At 34.4% G+C, this 16,732-nt stretch overlaps 3 protein-coding genes across 4 annotated transcripts; 1 reads left to right on the forward strand and 2 right to left on the reverse strand.

The window, feature by feature from the left end:
* Nucleotides 1–950: 950 nt before the first annotated feature.
* LOC113236019 (cyclin-dependent kinase 2-interacting protein-like) lies at nt 951–3,171 on the reverse strand. The gene is made up of 4 exons (XM_026471950.1): nt 3,090–3,171; nt 2,678–2,917; nt 1,814–1,972; nt 951–1,241 (listed from the first exon to the last, which is right to left on the reverse strand). The coding sequence occupies exons 1-4, from the start codon at nt 3,142–3,144 to the stop codon at nt 1,111–1,113; spliced, it is 585 nt and encodes a 194-aa protein (XP_026327735.1). The 5' UTR covers nt 3,145–3,171; the 3' UTR covers nt 951–1,110.
* A 902-nt stretch (nt 3,172–4,073) lies between these two features.
* On the forward strand, nt 4,074–5,246 carry LOC113236017 (DNA-directed RNA polymerase II subunit Rpb4). The gene is made up of 3 exons (XM_026471949.1): nt 4,074–4,201; nt 4,401–4,581; nt 4,934–5,246. The coding sequence occupies exons 1-3, from the start codon at nt 4,141–4,143 to the stop codon at nt 5,106–5,108; spliced, it is 417 nt and encodes a 138-aa protein (XP_026327734.1). The 5' UTR covers nt 4,074–4,140; the 3' UTR covers nt 5,109–5,246.
* A 176-nt stretch (nt 5,247–5,422) lies between these two features.
* LOC113235786 (protein FAM117B-like) lies at nt 5,423–16,371 on the reverse strand. Of its 2 annotated transcripts, XM_026471687.1 has the most exons (8): nt 15,985–16,371; nt 14,867–14,994; nt 14,301–14,448; nt 13,370–13,509; nt 11,883–11,979; nt 11,024–11,080; nt 10,176–10,279; nt 5,423–9,895 (listed from the first exon to the last, which is right to left on the reverse strand). In XM_026471687.1, exons 1-8 carry the CDS (start codon nt 16,199–16,201, stop codon nt 9,743–9,745), a joined length of 1,044 nt encoding a protein of 347 aa, XP_026327472.1. In that variant the 5' UTR covers nt 16,202–16,371; the 3' UTR covers nt 5,423–9,742. The 2 variants fall into 2 exon arrangements, with proteins under 2 accessions (XP_026327472.1, XP_026327473.1); XM_026471688.1 differs by lacking the exon at nt 11,024–11,080.
* Nucleotides 16,372–16,732: the final 361 nt, after the last annotated feature.

Below are 16,732 nucleotides of genomic sequence, written 5' to 3' on the forward strand. Positions count from 1 at the left end.
AAAAAAAGAATCATCAAAATCGGTTCACAAATGTCGGAGTAATCGCGAAACATACACACAAAAATAAAACAGTAGAAATTGCTAACTGACTACGTGACGTTCAGTCACGTTCAGTTACCATGATGGACTGCCATGTAGAGGTTTCGGGTTCGATTCCCGGGTCGGTTGAATATTTGTACGGCCTACATTAATTTCTCTCGTGAGTTTAGGTGTAAATTGTGGATGTGTGTGTCCATGGCACCCGCGATACAGGGTTTCCCTAGTGCGGGGCCATGAGTGTGTGCACTTCATTATTATTATTATTGTTTGAGAACCTTTTTTGAAGTCGGTTAGAAACAAACTGATTTTTCAACGACTTTTTAGTCGTAGCGCCATCTATGAGAAATCTATGAAAGTTTTATCGCCCATTTAGATACCTTTACAGCTACCAGCCTTGGCGAGTGATGTCGCTATTTACTGTATTTTAAATATTTTATTGAATTGATTTCTGACATTTCTCGCCAGGCCTGGTAGCTGTAAAGGTATCTAACTGGGTGACAAAACTTTCATTGATTTCTTGTAACGGACACACACTCAACATGGAATTTTTTCTGAGTGTTCGATCTTTGTATTAATAATTATAACATTTGAGGTCTTACTCTTTAAGGTTTAAATTTAATTCCATGTCGCTTACAAGATTAGTGATCTAAAGTCCAAAAAGAGTCACAGTACGCTTTTGACTAGTCATAAGTATTATAGATTATTTAACAGACTCGTTACATCACTAATTCATTCACATAAATACTCATTTTCAAATTAACCCAACGAGCATAAAAAATTACACATTTTAGAGAAAATACGCATTTCCGTACATGTTGAGTGCAATACATGATCAGTGTTAATTAATATAATATAATACTGAATAATGCTAGTAAAAAATATGCTAGTCAATTTTTAACTATACCATTTTATTTCATTAATAAATAAATATAATATTCAAAAATACATCAATTCATCACAGATTATGTACTTACACCTACTGACTTAAACACTTCAATCGGCTAGAACAATGAACATGTTTCACTTAAGTGAGTCTTCTGTAATGTCCAATATGTTTTAAGTATTCTTGTGCTATGAAATCCCTGTTATTCCAACTTCAGCAAACAAATAGGAACTGGACTCTATATCGAAGTAAGCTTCAAATTCCCATGCACTTGCGTACACTTCCATTAGGTATTCATCACGACAGTGTGCTATGTTTTCTGAAATATATTAAATTGCATTACCCCACACAATCACACCAGTTGCATTCCAACTGCATGCACCCCAGTTGTACTGTAAAGTCGATAGCTGTGTCAGTGTGCAGCCGAAAGCTGATCGTGAAAGTATGCACAAAAAGAATACTTGTGTGTAGCACAGAGCAGTTTTGCGTTTGTAGCAGCTCAATTTCTGCGAAGCTGCACTATAATCAAAATAATTATAAGATGCCTAATAACTTTTTAATGAAAGTCTTATAAAAATAATAAAATTCCTTTACACAGGAAATGACACTACAACTACAATGTGGCAGAGGTGCAGTCATTGACATTCTTGTCTAATGAATACTTGATTCTTAAATTTTGTAATAAAAGATTTATTTATTTTCATTGTAATAATATTATAATAAATGATAATAAAATTGTATATCTTAAAAATGACATTGCTGTGGCCTTACAGGGTACATGTTTGATACTTTACCAACTACTTACTATAAGACCTAAATGTAACAACATGTTTTGCAATAAACAATATAATATTATTATTATTCAAATTCAGTAGTATATACTGTACCCACCTGTAATAACCAGTTTCAGCTTCAATTCTTTCTGCAGCGATTGACAAATTTTGGAGACATTGTCTGATATCTGTTTAGCAGACCAGGTGAAGATCACTGGCTGGTTACAAGGCTGTAACTTGGATAGGGCCTGTAAATGTTTGTCTATTTTTTCTACACCTGGAAATTGATCAGCTTCGTAAGTACCTACAAGGCATTTATTGCAATCATGAGGTAGACAATCACCAGCACATCAAGCTATACAGTTTTCTTCGAATATTGCCAGAGCAACAGAACAAGATCTGTCAATGTTTACTTGATATGCATTTCTTACATTCCATTGGCAAAATTTGAAAACCTTGTAACTTTCATTAATGTGAATAGGCACACAAAACAGAATTAGTAGAAATAATTATATAGCTATCAAAGTCAAAGTCAAATAATGTTTATTTCAAAGGTAAGCAAATTACACTTCGTCAATTCGTCAATTCGAAATCGTCTTAAAGATTACTGCTCATTCGTAGCGCAGATTCCCTTAAACAGAATGAGCAAGAAACTCTAGGGGTTGCTCTTTGTAAATATACATTTGAATAAATTTATCATTATCTATGAATGTACTTTTATTGTATAATTCAAATAAGGTATACTAACTATATTTTAAGATTTAATCACATATAATTGGACTTATGAGGTTTTCAAATTTAGCCGATGATTTAAAATTGTTCAGTGGATATTAAAGTTAACAGCAGGAGAGTAAGCAAGAGTGGAAAAATATTTAATGTCATTATCACAAACAAAAATAAAAACATACATAGCAAACTTTAATTAATAATATGGCTAATCTATTCAATAAGTATGGTATAGGAAATGAATAAACCAATTTACCTTCAACATTACGCATTAAATCCTCCAAAACATCCATTATCGTCTCAGAAAGAGGTGTCAATGCTTGTGGATAATATCCATCAGTAAATTCGTGCAGTTTCAATGCTGACATAGACTTGCATATTCGAGTACCTTTATCTCGGAGACGTATCCAGTCGGAAAGTAAGCTGTGTAAGTCGGAGATGTGGGTGAACACTGTTTTTGATATTCCAGGTGTATTTTTGTTAGGAGTTGTTGTTTCTGTATTAGAAAATTAGGTTAGGTTAGATTGCGAATTTTGTATAGATACGAGCATTATAACGTTTCATGTTATTATCGACAAACATGAGATTTCGAATTCTTGCAGAAGAATTGAAAAATACGAAGTGTTCAGAAAACGAATTGTTAACTACAAAAAGTTTGGAATGTTTACCTTTAGGTATGAAGCTGTGCAAACGCTCTGGACTTTTAGCAGGAGTGGTAGACATGGTCTGATGTTGTTTAATTTAAAAAATATTTAGTGTTTATTTCATAAAATTTTAAAAATTTTCCGATTAATACAAAAAATTGTATTTCTTTTTCTTTTTAGTACTTTTCCATTCCTGGAAAAGGCAAAGGCTGGTGCACCTTACAGCCAAGACCGAGAGTAATATCTTTCTAAGTTTCATTACAATTTCAGGAGTCTTCAAAATTAATTTTACGAAATGAAATAAAACTGGATAGCAGTTTTGTATGTATGTATGTACAGGTGAAGAAGGTTGTCGATGACGATTAGTCTAGGCATGACTGTGACTAATCTAAAAATGTTTACTATAATTTTTCGTTAAGTTTTAAATACTCATCTCATAGTTAATTATTGGTGTTAGGTCATGATAAAATTTCCATTATGAAAAAATCATATTTTTCAGAAAAATAAATATTTTTTCCGATATTTTTCCTCATTTGACGTTGACACCTGTCAAAAGTTGAAGTTACTTCGCGAAAACGATGGAGCCAACAACAAGGTGATGGTTTTGTGGTTTGTGGTGGTAGTGATAGGGTTGGGTAATTTTCAGAATTTCAGGTAGTGGACATTTTTCCGGAAAAATTCCCGAGAAATTGGAAAAATTAGAAAAATATAATTTTGAAAGCCAATATTATGTTCTCCGTTTAGTAATATTTTTTGAGTTTTATTTAACGTGAATTATAAAAAAAACTTGTGAAGCTAAAAGCCACAGAAAAACGAGACTTAAAATGATTTTCCAACAGTGAAAAAGAACAATATTTCAACTTTTGTTTTCCTGAAAATATGATTTTTTCAAAATTCTTCCATTACATACTCAACACATAGTCACCGACACAGATTCTTCCATAGAGTCAAAATAAATAAATTTAAAAAAAAAGAAAATTGACAGTGACAGATGTGCATTTTTGTGGACGCGCTCAAATATTGTCTTTAAATAAATATTTTTTCGTGCAGTTTCGACACAAAATTTGTGTTAGACATGTCTGGACCTATACAGGACGTTATAGAAGAAGATGCTGCAGATTTGCAGTTCCCTAAAGGTCTATTCACTTTCAGGAAAACGCTAGCAGTTAGCATTCAATGGTTTTATCTTATAAAGCATGTTGTATTACTTCTGTTTTTCCTCATTTAAATTGAATGCTTCTTTGCTGTTGTGTGTGCAGTGGGCAGAACAATGGTAGTTTTGCTCACTTAGAAATTAATCGATCTCTGCCCTTAATAAGTAACCTATTCTTACAGAATTCGAAAATGCAGAGACACTTCTCATATCGGAAGTAGATATGCTGCTAGAACACAGAAAGGCTCAAAATGAGTCGGCCGAAGAGGAGCAGGAATTCTCAGAAGTCTTCATGAAGACGCTTACATATACCAACATGTTTAAAAAGTTTAAGAATAAGGAAACTATAGCAGCAGTTAGAAAGTAAGTGATTTCCCTGAAGTTTTATATTTTATGACTACTTAACATTGTAACATGACCCACAATGCATGGCAAAGCTGTTATGGACGCTACTTGCAAATATGTCCAAAACAAATATATTGACACTGGAAAGGTAAAACGTCAATTAATCAGAAAACAAAATATTCCGTTATTTTGCTTGTATTCAACAGGACACATGTTTACGCAGCACCTAACATACCTGAATCAGACCATATTTAACTCTTTAATTTGCAGTAGTTGCAGATTTGAGATGGACCAGTTTCCGGTTGTTATGGACGGCCAATTAACTTCAGTAAGTTAAGAGTTAAACTAAATTGATATCATTTGTCAACAGCCTCCTACAGTCAAAGAAACTGCATAAATTCGAAGTGGCAAGTTTAGCAAATTTATGTCCAGAAACACCTGAAGAAGCGAAAGCTCTAATTCCATCTTTAGAAGGCCGATTTGAAGATGAAGAATTAAGAATACTTTTAGATGATATACAAACAAAACGTAGTTTGCAGTATTGAAGTAATTTTTAGGAAAATTTTGATTGCTATTTTTATAAAAGAGGATGTATGTGTAAATAGTTTCTTTTGATTAAAGCAAAAATTTGTATTTTCATGTCATTAAACATAAAAGCTGTAATTGGAAAGTTTGCCTCATAATCAGATGGAATTTCAATAAATTTTTTGAATGTTTATTAATTCTTTTTTTTAAATCTTCGCATCTGCCCCAGTAGCATGGCTACGCATGTTGGTCGCGACACGCGCGATAAAATTGAAATAGCGCGCGCTTATTTCAATTTTATCGCGTATGTCGCGACTATCATGCGTAGCCATGCTACAGGGGCAGCTCTTTTTGAGTCTAGAATGGTCTATTTGAGGATAGATAAATGAAAAATGAATATTTTAAATCAGTCTGTATATTGGATATGTCTGCAATACAGCAAGATACATTACAGTGAAAACAGGTCAAAGTGATAAAATATTGGAAACAAAAATAGTAATTAGAATTTCTTCTCTGAAACAAAACTATAATAAAAACCATCCTTATTAATACTTAAAGTAGATACTATTATATTGATGTTAATTAATGCCTCTAAATAAACAAGCCTTTTGTATAGCACCACATTGTACAAAAAACTAAATCATTTTTTCATCAATAACCTCAACAATTTTAGATAACTTAAACTTAACAATCCTTCGATAATTTTTACTTATTCCCTAATTTTGTCGCCTAAACATTATTCGGTAACAAAGTGCCAGACAAAAGACTTGCTCCATTATAAACTTATCTCAATGGGCACTTTTGGTTTAGTTTAAATGTTAGTATTTAATCTAATATCATAATAAAAATTACAAACTTATCCATTCATCTAAAAGCAAACTTTAAAATAATATTAACCATCTATAAAAGAATTATCAAATCTAAGGTCCTATCCGAGTTACTTTTATGGTACATCTCTCACATCCTACCCTGAACATACAAAAATATTTATGTACTTTTAAAAACTTAGATTCCTTCATAAAAGTGTCTTACAATATATTAAAAAATTTCATCCAACAACTAGAAAATTCACACAATATAAGACATTTTTCTGTAGAAACCATTATCCACATAATGTGGAACATTTTAAATAATAGTAAGGGGACCTTCATATAGCACACGTTTATTAACAGCTAATAAATTTCGGGCCACTTTGCTACAACTTACTAAAACTTATATTAGGTAACGACATTGGGAGAAGTTTACATATTAAATCCTAAATTACAACCTGGACCTGTGACATAAACTCTATGTTAGTAAAGCATTATGTAGTATTGTTTGGATGTGGGAGTCTACAAGCTTATGGAAGCAGACAGTAGCAAGGCAAATAATCATAACTATATTAAGCTAACACTTCATACCGAAGTTATAGAGCATCTGTAGAAGCAACAGCACAGTAATCAAGTACACTTTGTGTTAATAGACAGACATTTTTGAAACATTGATATTGTATATGTACGGATGGCTAATATGTATTCTTTTAACATTACAGCTAAGTTAAATTTTGCACTTATAAGTGGTATAATTTACACAGAAATTGGGATTTTTAATATTGGCTCGGTTTTTGCATCTATATCTTTGCACAGCGTATAATTATAATAATTTTAAATTAAAATCAATTATAGATTTAGAAATATTAAAAGAATTAATGCTCAAAAATTTATAATAGATAATTTTGTACAATGTCAAAAATTCCTGAATCTTTTGCTGGTGGTATTGATCGCTTTTTTAATCTCGTGTGGAAACGCGTTAACTATCTGGTTAGATCGGAAGCTAAACAATCCTGCATCGCGCGTCTGTCCCAAGCCAATAACTGTACACACCTAGAATCACTACTCAGCACCTTTGAAACACTTCACAACTCGTGAATATGGTATGCTATATATAGCGCATTCTTAAGCCGCAATAGATAGATACGAAAGCACTAGTACCAGTATCAAAAGTTGTTACGTCACAATCAGCATACATATTCAAACGATTCACTTAGAATATCACATTCATTTTCTGTTAATCAGATACATACTAAGTATACATTTCGCTGATATTCACAAAATTCAATATCTAAAAAACTGCGACTATCTTAAGTATGGCTCTTAATAAAATTTTGATTTGAGCAATGAAAGGTTTAAAATACTCTTATCCAAAGGTGAGCCATCCAAAATATATTTATTTGCCATCGAATTTTTTTTTTTTACAAAATTTTAAAAAAATAATTGCGTACTTGAAAGCAGATCTATTTTGTGTAGGTTGTGAACATTCTTAGTTATCAGTCTCGATGATAAAAATGCATTTTGGCCAAGAGAGATCCAACTGGCATGGTCCATCTTCCCTAAACGAACGTTACAAAACAAATACCGTGTGTACCCATGATACCTGATACAGGTATTGGTGACGTTTTCTGTTCCCGGACTGCCGAATGTACGATAGATTACCAATATCGTCGTCGCAAGACGGGGTTTACAAGGATAGAAGTTATGTCAAAAGAGGCACTTTATTACGAACTACATAGCTCCTATAAACTGTCAAGATACCTGTATCAGTGTATGAGTAAAGTTTATAAAATTCAGTCAGTTGTCTTACATTTTCTATCAAATTCCGCAATTTAAAGCTTTCCATTAGAAAATCGAGTTGAACGACACGTTTACCTGGATCATATGATATTCAGGCCTTTTAAGCATTGGTCCGAGGGCGATGTCCTCATATTAAAGTTAAAAAAATAATAATAATCACATTGAGAATTATAATAAAATAAGCCATGAAACAATGTTTCAATTTCATTTCTTTTGTGATATATAAATTTATGTACATAATTATAATACATGAAATGAGATCAAGTATATAACCGGTCATGATGTCAGATTTAGTAGTGTATGTTATACAAAATGTAACTAAAATATAACTTAAGACAAAACAGAAAAACATATTTTTCCTTACAAGTTCTATTTAAAATTTAAATAACGCATTCGTTACGAGTTATTATCGTTACACTATGCTCACATTGTCGAATGTTTGATTTGTTTTTGGTTAGTAAAGTACAGCTGATAGAAATTCAATCTAGTTGCGAGCTGTATTTAAATAGCTTTGGTTGTTTTATAACACAGTTTTACTTTAAAACAAAGAAATTCTTAAGTCTCACTCACAATCAATGAAAATTGACGATCATTCAAATAATACAAAAGTTTAAACTCAAACAAACCATTTTGTAATAACAATTAAATAAAGATTAGGTATTTATTATTCATTATTGTCTCAGCAGATTTTAAGAACAAGTAGGTGGAATGAAATGGGCGTGCCCTACGACAATATACTAATTGATGTGAAGGAAATGTAGGTTACGTTGGATTATTGAATTGTCTTTTTTGTTATTGTAAATGGTAGAGGGAAACGAAGTCATTAATTATATTGTACAAGTTTATCACTACTTCTAAAGTGGTTGTACATTACGTAGCAGTAAAAGCTGGCGACAAGTTACTGGTGGACCTTGAAATAGTATTATTGAATTTTAATGTCAATGTTCCAGTGACCTGTTAAAGATGACTTACGACTAATTTGTCAATCTTAAGGTATATTTGAACTTGGAACTACATTCCAACCTAAATATTTTAGTCGTCTCTATACCAACATCAGGCGGGCTAGCACAATAGAGCGCGACTAGCGCGGGAGCGACATACTGCTCGTTTCGCATAGAAATCTCGCCCTTCATGCCCTATAGCTAATTAGTGATAAGTCTGTACAATATACATAAAAACTATAAAATGACGTGAAATATGATAAGGTATTTCAGTATTTTGTTTCTAGTAAACGTGAAACGGCAATTATAAATCGGTAGTCAAAATACTGAAGATATATTGCTACATGCACTCTAAATCATTAAAAGACATTAAACGCTCATTGTTTATTTATTAGGGGACCTGTACCTGGGTGTTCCTTAGCTGCATTTTGCATTATGACGAGAAGAACAATTTAGCATCTAAGCTGTTCATGTTGCATTATGGCGATCAGTTGCCAACAAATGCAACTATAGAACGTTATGTTTAAGTTCTGGATCCTGCAATGGTCGCATCAGTATGGACTTTTGATGGCGAAAAGTTCAAACAAAATTGGTCAGATGTGTTACATTTGAAGTAAATGTCAGTATTGTACAAGTGACACGGTCTCCATGATGAAAATTCAACTCGTTATATCAGATCGGAACTATATGTTACAAATGAAACAATTGCTGTACTAAATCGTGCGTATTTGTCGCGGTCGATCTAGAACTGACAGCAGCCGCTGGTTTATTTGGAAAAAAAAAACAAATATACGCGATTTAATTCCGAAAATATAGTTTCATTTCCATCATTATATCAGACTTTCCAATAGATAATGCAATAAAGAACATGTAGAGCTTACCATATCGAAATCGGCAATTGAGAAAATTTCATCGAACATCACTTCCTTCATTTCAACCTTACGTCAAATGAAATAAGGATAATGAACTTTATTTCAGTTGGGGTTTATTCCCGATTGCCAAGTTTAGTTGGCAATTTTGTTCACCCAGCTGAGCTAGACAAAGGGAGGGAGTAGAGGAGGATTAATGGGGAGTAGAGGAGGATTAATGGGGAGTAGAGGAGGATTAATGGGGAGTAGAGGGGGAGTGTGACGATGGCGCGGGTTGTAGTGGCTGAAAGGCTGAACCGAGTGATGGTCGCAGCGTGAAGCCTGGTACTGCCGGCTTCATTACGGACACAGACTCTGCGTATGCGCCTTCGCCGGCTTTTAAGTTCACCTAAAATTCAAACAATAATAGTCAATAAGAATACTTCGAAATCCATATATGAATCTGGCATATCAAATTTCCAACGGTTCTACTCTTCTTACTCGTACATGGAGGTGAAATGTACACGAGCATTAGAAAGCTAAGTGAAAAAGGATCAGCAGGATATAACTGCCCACGCTACGCCGAACCACATAAATAAAAACTTGATTATTGCCTATGCTACTTATTCGAAAAAATGTAATAAAATACTCATTCTTCGCATCATAAATTCCTATAATTGTTAACATACCTTTTCACAACCATCCGGGGGTTCGCGGGCTAAGAAACGATTTATTTGCGGCGATGTTCCGAGCTTGGATCCATCCAGATCTGGTGACGAACACACACTACCACCTGAGAAAACAACACTCTTCAGTACAATGTATCACTAAAATGTCATTGACTCTGCTCTTTCATCATCTATGAGAAGAACTTTTGACCAATCATCGCGCTGCCTTAGGCTTCGGAAGATGCTATCGACAAATCATGTACGTTAATTTGGCATCCCGTGATTACATGGTATTGTGATTGGTCGAGAGTTTTCTTCTCCCGCCCTCCGCAAACCATGTGGGTTTGTAGTTATTGACATTCAAGTTATAAATAGCGTTTTACTCGAGTCACTCAATGGCAAATAAAAACTAAGAGTGGTTACACACGGCGGCTTTTAGCAGCGATGCAAACGCGTTGCTACACTTGCGATCGATGCAATCGCCTATAATCCCAAGTGTAGCGATGCAATCGCGTGTTTGTATCGATGCAGCTGCGTGCTTGCATCGCTGCTTAAAATCGCGCGAGTGTAAAGGTACGCGATTAGCGACTGTATCGCTACTGCATCGCTGCTAAATTCGGCGTGTGCAATCACTCTAAAGCTAAATTTTAACGCCAACAATCCAACTCAGCATAATATTTATGTAAAGTGTTGCTACCCTATATGCTACATTAAAAATAAAACCTTTTAGTATAAGCGGTAGTAACGTTACCACTTACCTACTATAAGCGTTCAAAAAAGAAATAAAAAACATGCTGGGGATGTTCAAACATTGTGTGTGTACAATGCTTTACAAGGGAGTAGTCTATAAGGTAAGTTTGTTCATAGACCTGTGGCCAGTAGCTCTGCGGAACCGTCACTGGAGAATGACCCTCGCGAAGGTGGATCTACCCACAATTTATCACCGTTTATACGATGGGAATTTTAATATACATTTACAGTGATAATTATAAAATTATTGGTTTAATACAAAACCATATTGGATGAAGATAGAAAAGTCACAAAAGGGACATTTCTGATACAATGTTCAATACAGTGCCTCTACTATGAGTTTACTGTGATAGTTCTCGTTAGCGACAGCGTAAAATATTTATATACAAAATGTTACTTCTCATAACCGCTAGGGGCGCCGTATAATTTGCCATACAAAATTGGGAAGTTATTTACGCGGTCGCTAGCGACAACTGTAACAGTCAAGTCATGGTAGAGGCACTGTAGTAAGTGATCGCCCACGAAACCAAATAGTGTCGTAACTCAAAAATGTGAATTTGTGAAATCACGATTTGAAAATTAAAAATTCATTCCATATTTGTTTTTTTCATTTTTACGTTGTTTTCTCAATTCCATAATTTTTAGTTACGATAGTATTTGGTTACAGTATGTGCGATACAGTACTCTTGAAAGTAATCATAGAGCCGACAGGTTCGATTTTCAGTTGAACCATATGGTTGGCAGTGGTCTGGATAACCCAGGCGTGGCCCAGAGAAGCATCAAACTCTAGTACTGATAAATTTAAAATATTTAAAACGTTAAACAACTTGAACGTTCATCCAAATGGGTATTCTCATGTTTGAATTTCTGAAATCAATTGTGTTTAAAAATGTACAGGACTTAACATTTCAAACTTAGCTTCAGACTGATTTAAAATTAAATGGTTAGGGGGTAGGTGCGATTACAAACTCAAATTACCTGACGAGTGAGCAGTGTGAAGATCGTGTGGTGTTTGCGTGTTGACGGAGCGCCGAAGTAATTCCGCGAGCGGCGCTCTATGCCCTTCGGGAGTTACCTGGAATACGATTCATTTAATTAAACTATTTTACAAGCTAACAACAATTTAATACTACAAATATTGAATTTTTTTCAAACCTTCTTGTATCCTTTAATAGTCAGTACTGCTGACTGTTCAAGAATTAATGGAAGACTGGAGAAGTTTCCATACAGCTATTATCATATGATGTATATGAACAGGGTTCCAGGCCTACACCTTATGTATCACCAATTTCTTGAATAAACATTGACGTATAAATTACTACTGATATTATAATACTATGTAATTGTTTGACTTTCATAATTTTTGTTATTAATTAAATTGACTATGTATTGACATAAAATTAGAACATTAAGGATGTTTCCTGCATGTCTACTAACTTGATTTGTAATCTAATGAATTCATTCAATCACTATAAGCATAATTTTGTATGCCAGGTGCGGTAAAATATGAGCTCTATCTCTCTACTGTGGTCCATCTCTTGTTCACCATATTTTAAGGAAATACTTTTTTTATTTCATTTCATTTCACCTTTTCTGTTACTGTATAAAAAGTAAGTCAACAAATGCTCTTTTAAACGTGCTGTAGTGTTTTCAGTAGATAGGCACCAGGAAACAGTGTTAATTATTGTTACTTAGTTTTTATGCTATTCCCCTTAAGCTAAAGGGGAGAATTTACAAGACCGTGATTAGACCTGCCGGTTGTATGGATAGAATGTTGGACGATGAAAAGTGAAAATGAACGAACTGTGCATGTATCGGAAATGCCAATGTTGAGATGGATGTGTGGAGTGACGAGAAAGGATTAAGATAAGGAATGAGTACATCAGGGGAAGTTTGAAAGTGGCGCCAGTGACGGAAAAGATGAGGAGTAATAGGTTAGCGTGGTATGGACATGTCATGCGGAGGGAAGAATGTCATGTGACGAGAAGAGTGCTAGGTATGAATGTGGAGGGATATAAGGTGAAAGGAAGGCGAAAAAAAAGATGGATGGATTGTGTGAAAGATGACATTGATAAGAAAGGTGTGAGTATAAAAATGACAGCTGATAGGGGAGAGAAGAAAAATATATGTTATGCCAACCCCACCTGGCGTGGGATAAGGGCAGGAAAAAGAAGAGTTTTTATGCTATTTGTTAGACGTAAATAAAGTATTTACATGTATGAGTATTTAGTTTATGTTACATAATTATTACAATGTACAGTTTTAGTGTTAGATTAGGTCCTAATTAGTTTTAAGTTCTTTTTCAGGTACAGTTAGTGGTTTGTCACAGTAGCAATACAAAGTATCAGTTTGGTCAGCTCGTCATCTTGTGGAAGTTTATAAAATTGATTGCTTATATTGATAAAACGCCACCATTTCAAGATCGGTAGGAACTTATTAGTCATTAAATGTAATGGTAAGCGTACTTTATCTCTAAGTCTGTCCAGATGCGGGGTCTGTGTCCCGCTGGCCGGGTAAAGCACGAGTTTCTCTATCTCCTGGTTCAAACCCTCCACAGAAGAACGCGCCGCCCGCAGCGGGACGCTGCCGCTTCCGAAACGAGACCCTGCAAGTGACATTAGGTGACGTTAAATTATATTTCATTGGATAGTATTAAATAGTTACTAGGTAGCAGTGGCAAAGGGTCCAATAACACGAATCCTAACATCTTGTTTGGGAAACTTATAGTCCAACATAGTAAAAAGTATATATTTAATATAAATTGTCTTACATTGCATTATAATTTTGTGAAAACTTTATGACCAGATGAGTAAACTTTCTTAAACAATATTCACATTTCGCAATTGTCAGGTAGTTATGTAGGTATAACAAGAACATAATAATGTCTCTACAAACAACAAGAATAGTGTAATATGATTTGATTTATTCCTTTTTTTATTTGTTTTTAGAGGCATATGGTTCAAAGTAACCAAACTTTGAATGAAATGGTACAACCTGAAGGGCACTTTCTTTCATCTTCCTTGACTTTCCTTCCCTATACTTAAACGTGAACTTTCTCGAAGTTGCGGAATTTAATTGAAGTAATTTTATTCTTCTGATATATAATTCATGCATATTGATGTCAAAAGTAAAATTAACGCCACAATTCCAGCATCCAATAGGAAATCATTAGTCATAAGACACTAATAGAAGCGCTGCAGTGGCACCACAGTGGCTCTGCAGTCACACCAGTACTAATTTTCATACAATTTAAAAGCGCAACTGTCATGACACGCGCGCGACACTATTGCAGTCACAATTAGTGAACTAAAAATTACTAAAGCGCGCGGATGTCGCACCAATGCAGCGTTTCTGCGTCTGATTTGAAGAGGCCCTTAGTGCAACAATAATACTTACAAAAACCTGGGCTCATTGTATGGGTGGAGTAATCGCCCGAGGCGCAAGGTTTGTGCGGCCGCTGTAAACGGCTACGGAGAAACCTATCCAGCTTGTCATCTTCAGAGCCACGGGACGAGCGGCCCGACGCTCCACCACCATCGTCAGTCTGTCAATTAGACGAAAAACGTGGTTCTCTAAGTGTTTATAACAAATCAATGTTCATGTAAGCTTTTACATATATCCTACAGGCGCCGTTAGAATCACGGAGAGATTATTTTTGATCATGGTGGATTAAAACCCTATATTTTGGCTGTTTAAAAGCATTCAGCAGCCAATTTGTTCAAAACCATATATGGATAATGGAAATATGGATATACGGATATGGATAGCGTGCCTCTCTCCAGTGTTATTGATTACTAATATGCAATGAAGACAATTTAAAACATAACTGAACAGCTATAGTGACTGGTTGTTGTAAATATAATCAAAAGACATAAGCTTGTGAATGCATTATTACACAAAGATCAAATATATAATTTAATTTTCCTAATTTGAATTTGCACTTGTTTACTGTTATTTCATACCTGTGTGGACTTATCAACCTGCAACTGTCCAGCATGAAGATAATAGTCCCTGGGCCACTGTCCTTTATGATAGAGTGTGTCTAGAGACGCCGTGCGACGTATGACGCAAACGCCAAAACGACCTTTGCCTGAAATTTAAGGAAAAAATGTATGAGACAAGAGCAATGTGTGTTTTTAGTCCCTGTGCGTCTATCAAACTGCACAAGTATCAAAATAAAAATTAACATCACACACATATCTTCATCCAATTTTAATCCAATTTTATTTTCATCTTGTTTTTAATAACACCTGTAACACATGGGTGTCCATGTCAGCCTTGTAATGTCAATCCCTGTTGATTATTCTACTCAGAGAAGGAAAACCTTATGAGTACAAAGGTCCATTAACTCTTTCTTCTGAATTTTTGCTTGTAATTTTATGGAAAGTAAAAAAAGGCCTTTATGCCAGCATAGTTTAATACAGAACTTATATAACCTGCAGCAAAAACAACCTAATTAATGTTAACCAGTAAAAAGTTGTAGATTATTTTATTATATTTTAATTGTTGGTATGTTTTTACAGGACCTATTCAGTTTTGCATTACACCCAATACAATTTGATGTTGTTGATTTTCCATCATAAGCAACTACTGAGTTTTTTGAGGTATGTGACTTACACATTTTATTGAAAGTATCATTATTGTGCAAGCTAATTGTACGAGCCAAAAATGAAATAATAAATATTGTTTAAAAATATAATTATGTGCTCTTTATGTGTAAAAATGCTTTAAAGCAAATAATAAATTGAACAGTATTATATTAAATAGGCGTGTCTGTATGTGTCAACCAATATATTAGGATGATTCCAAATAATAAGTTATTTGGAAGGCTACCTAACACCCAAGCTATAAAGAATGGGAAATTTAATAACATTTCAATGACATGATTAAATGAAATGTAAGTAACTTAGGTTTCATTAGGGCATTTTATGCTAGAAATCAAGTAATTTGATACCCAATATATAATAAAAATAAATATTCTAATAAAAAAATAGACTTTAAAAGGTTTTACTATTTTTTCTACTGTGAATAAAATTTTCGACAATTTGGAGTATGAAAAATGATGTAAGTTGGTGGTAACCTTTGTAGTTCACAGCTCCAGGGCTTCGCTGACCAGACAACGCGTGATCGGGAGATATCCGCCGCCACACGTTCGTCGGCGACAGCGTCGGGCTGTTGCTCGCGTTCTTCTTTAGCCCGCCGCTCTGCTTCATCACTGAACTGACCGGTAACGTCGCCCGCATCGGGCCCTGCTTTCCCACCGGGCAATCCGATTGCTTCCGTACACGACCCGACATTCTCAATAATTCGAAAACTTTATCTTTTTCCCAAAACCTTCGTTACCCCTCAAATTAAAACAAACAAATATTTACAGTACAAAACCTCAAAACTACCGAGCCAGTCCGTGCAGCGTCGGCTTTCTTTGTATAAAGGCGATTTGTTAGGCCTGTTAAACGACACTCAAACCAATAAACACAATCTATTTTCTTATGTAATACAATAACTAAAGACTCCGTTAAGTGTAGATAAATCATTTAAAACTGCATTTGATGTCTATTAAGCACTAATTTTATAAAAACATAATTACAAAGCGAACAAGTCACATTCTTTCTGCACTACAATGGATGAATGAGCTGACAGATGACATCGCGCCGTTTTAGGTTTAGTTTTAATTACCAGTTTAAAGAATTATTTACACACGTAAATATATGACATAACTTTAATGAAATTATATTAAAAAATTGTATAAAATTGCAAATAATCACGATTATGAAATAATTTACATCTATTCGTTGGCATTGCAATTAACAGCTGATTACTCCGCCATG

Source organism: Hyposmocoma kahamanoa, unplaced genomic scaffold (genome assembly GCF_003589595.1).
Source record: "Hyposmocoma kahamanoa isolate Upper Pololo Valley unplaced genomic scaffold, ASM358959v1 88, whole genome shotgun sequence".
NCBI classification, from domain to species: Eukaryota; Metazoa; Arthropoda; class Insecta; order Lepidoptera; family Cosmopterigidae; genus Hyposmocoma; species Hyposmocoma kahamanoa.

Excerpts from the sequence above, each read along its gene's own strand:
- LOC113236019 (XM_026471950.1), bottom strand. The coding sequence starts at position 3,144 with ATGTCTACCACTCCTGCTAAAAGTCCAGAGCGTTTGCACAGCTTCATA. Across the intron at positions 2,918-3,089 it reads GCACAGCTTCATACCTAAAG|AAACAACAACTCCTAACAAA; the intron begins GTAAACATTCCA and ends TTTCTAATACAG. Across the intron at positions 1,242-1,813 it reads GCTGAAACTGGTTATTACAG|AAAACATAGCACACTGTCGT; the intron begins GTGGGTACAGTA and ends AATATATTTCAG.
- LOC113236017 (XM_026471949.1), top strand. The coding sequence starts at position 4,141 with ATGTCTGGACCTATACAGGACGTTATAGAAGAAGATGCTGCAGATTTG. Across the intron at positions 4,202-4,400 it reads AGATTTGCAGTTCCCTAAAG|AATTCGAAAATGCAGAGACA; the intron begins GTCTATTCACTT and ends CTATTCTTACAG. Across the intron at positions 4,582-4,933 it reads ACTATAGCAGCAGTTAGAAA|CCTCCTACAGTCAAAGAAAC; the intron begins GTAAGTGATTTC and ends ATTTGTCAACAG.
- LOC113235786 (XM_026471687.1), bottom strand. The coding sequence starts at position 16,201 with ATGTCGGGTCGTGTACGGAAGCAATCGGATTGCCCGGTGGGAAAGCAG. Across the intron at positions 14,449-14,866 it reads AGGTTGATAAGTCCACACAG|ACTGACGATGGTGGTGGAGC; the intron begins GTATGAAATAAC and ends TCTAATTGACAG. Across the intron at positions 10,280-11,023 it reads CGCAGAGCTACTGGCCACAG|GTGGTAGTGTGTGTTCGTCA; the intron begins GTCTATGAACAA and ends TTGTTTTCTCAG.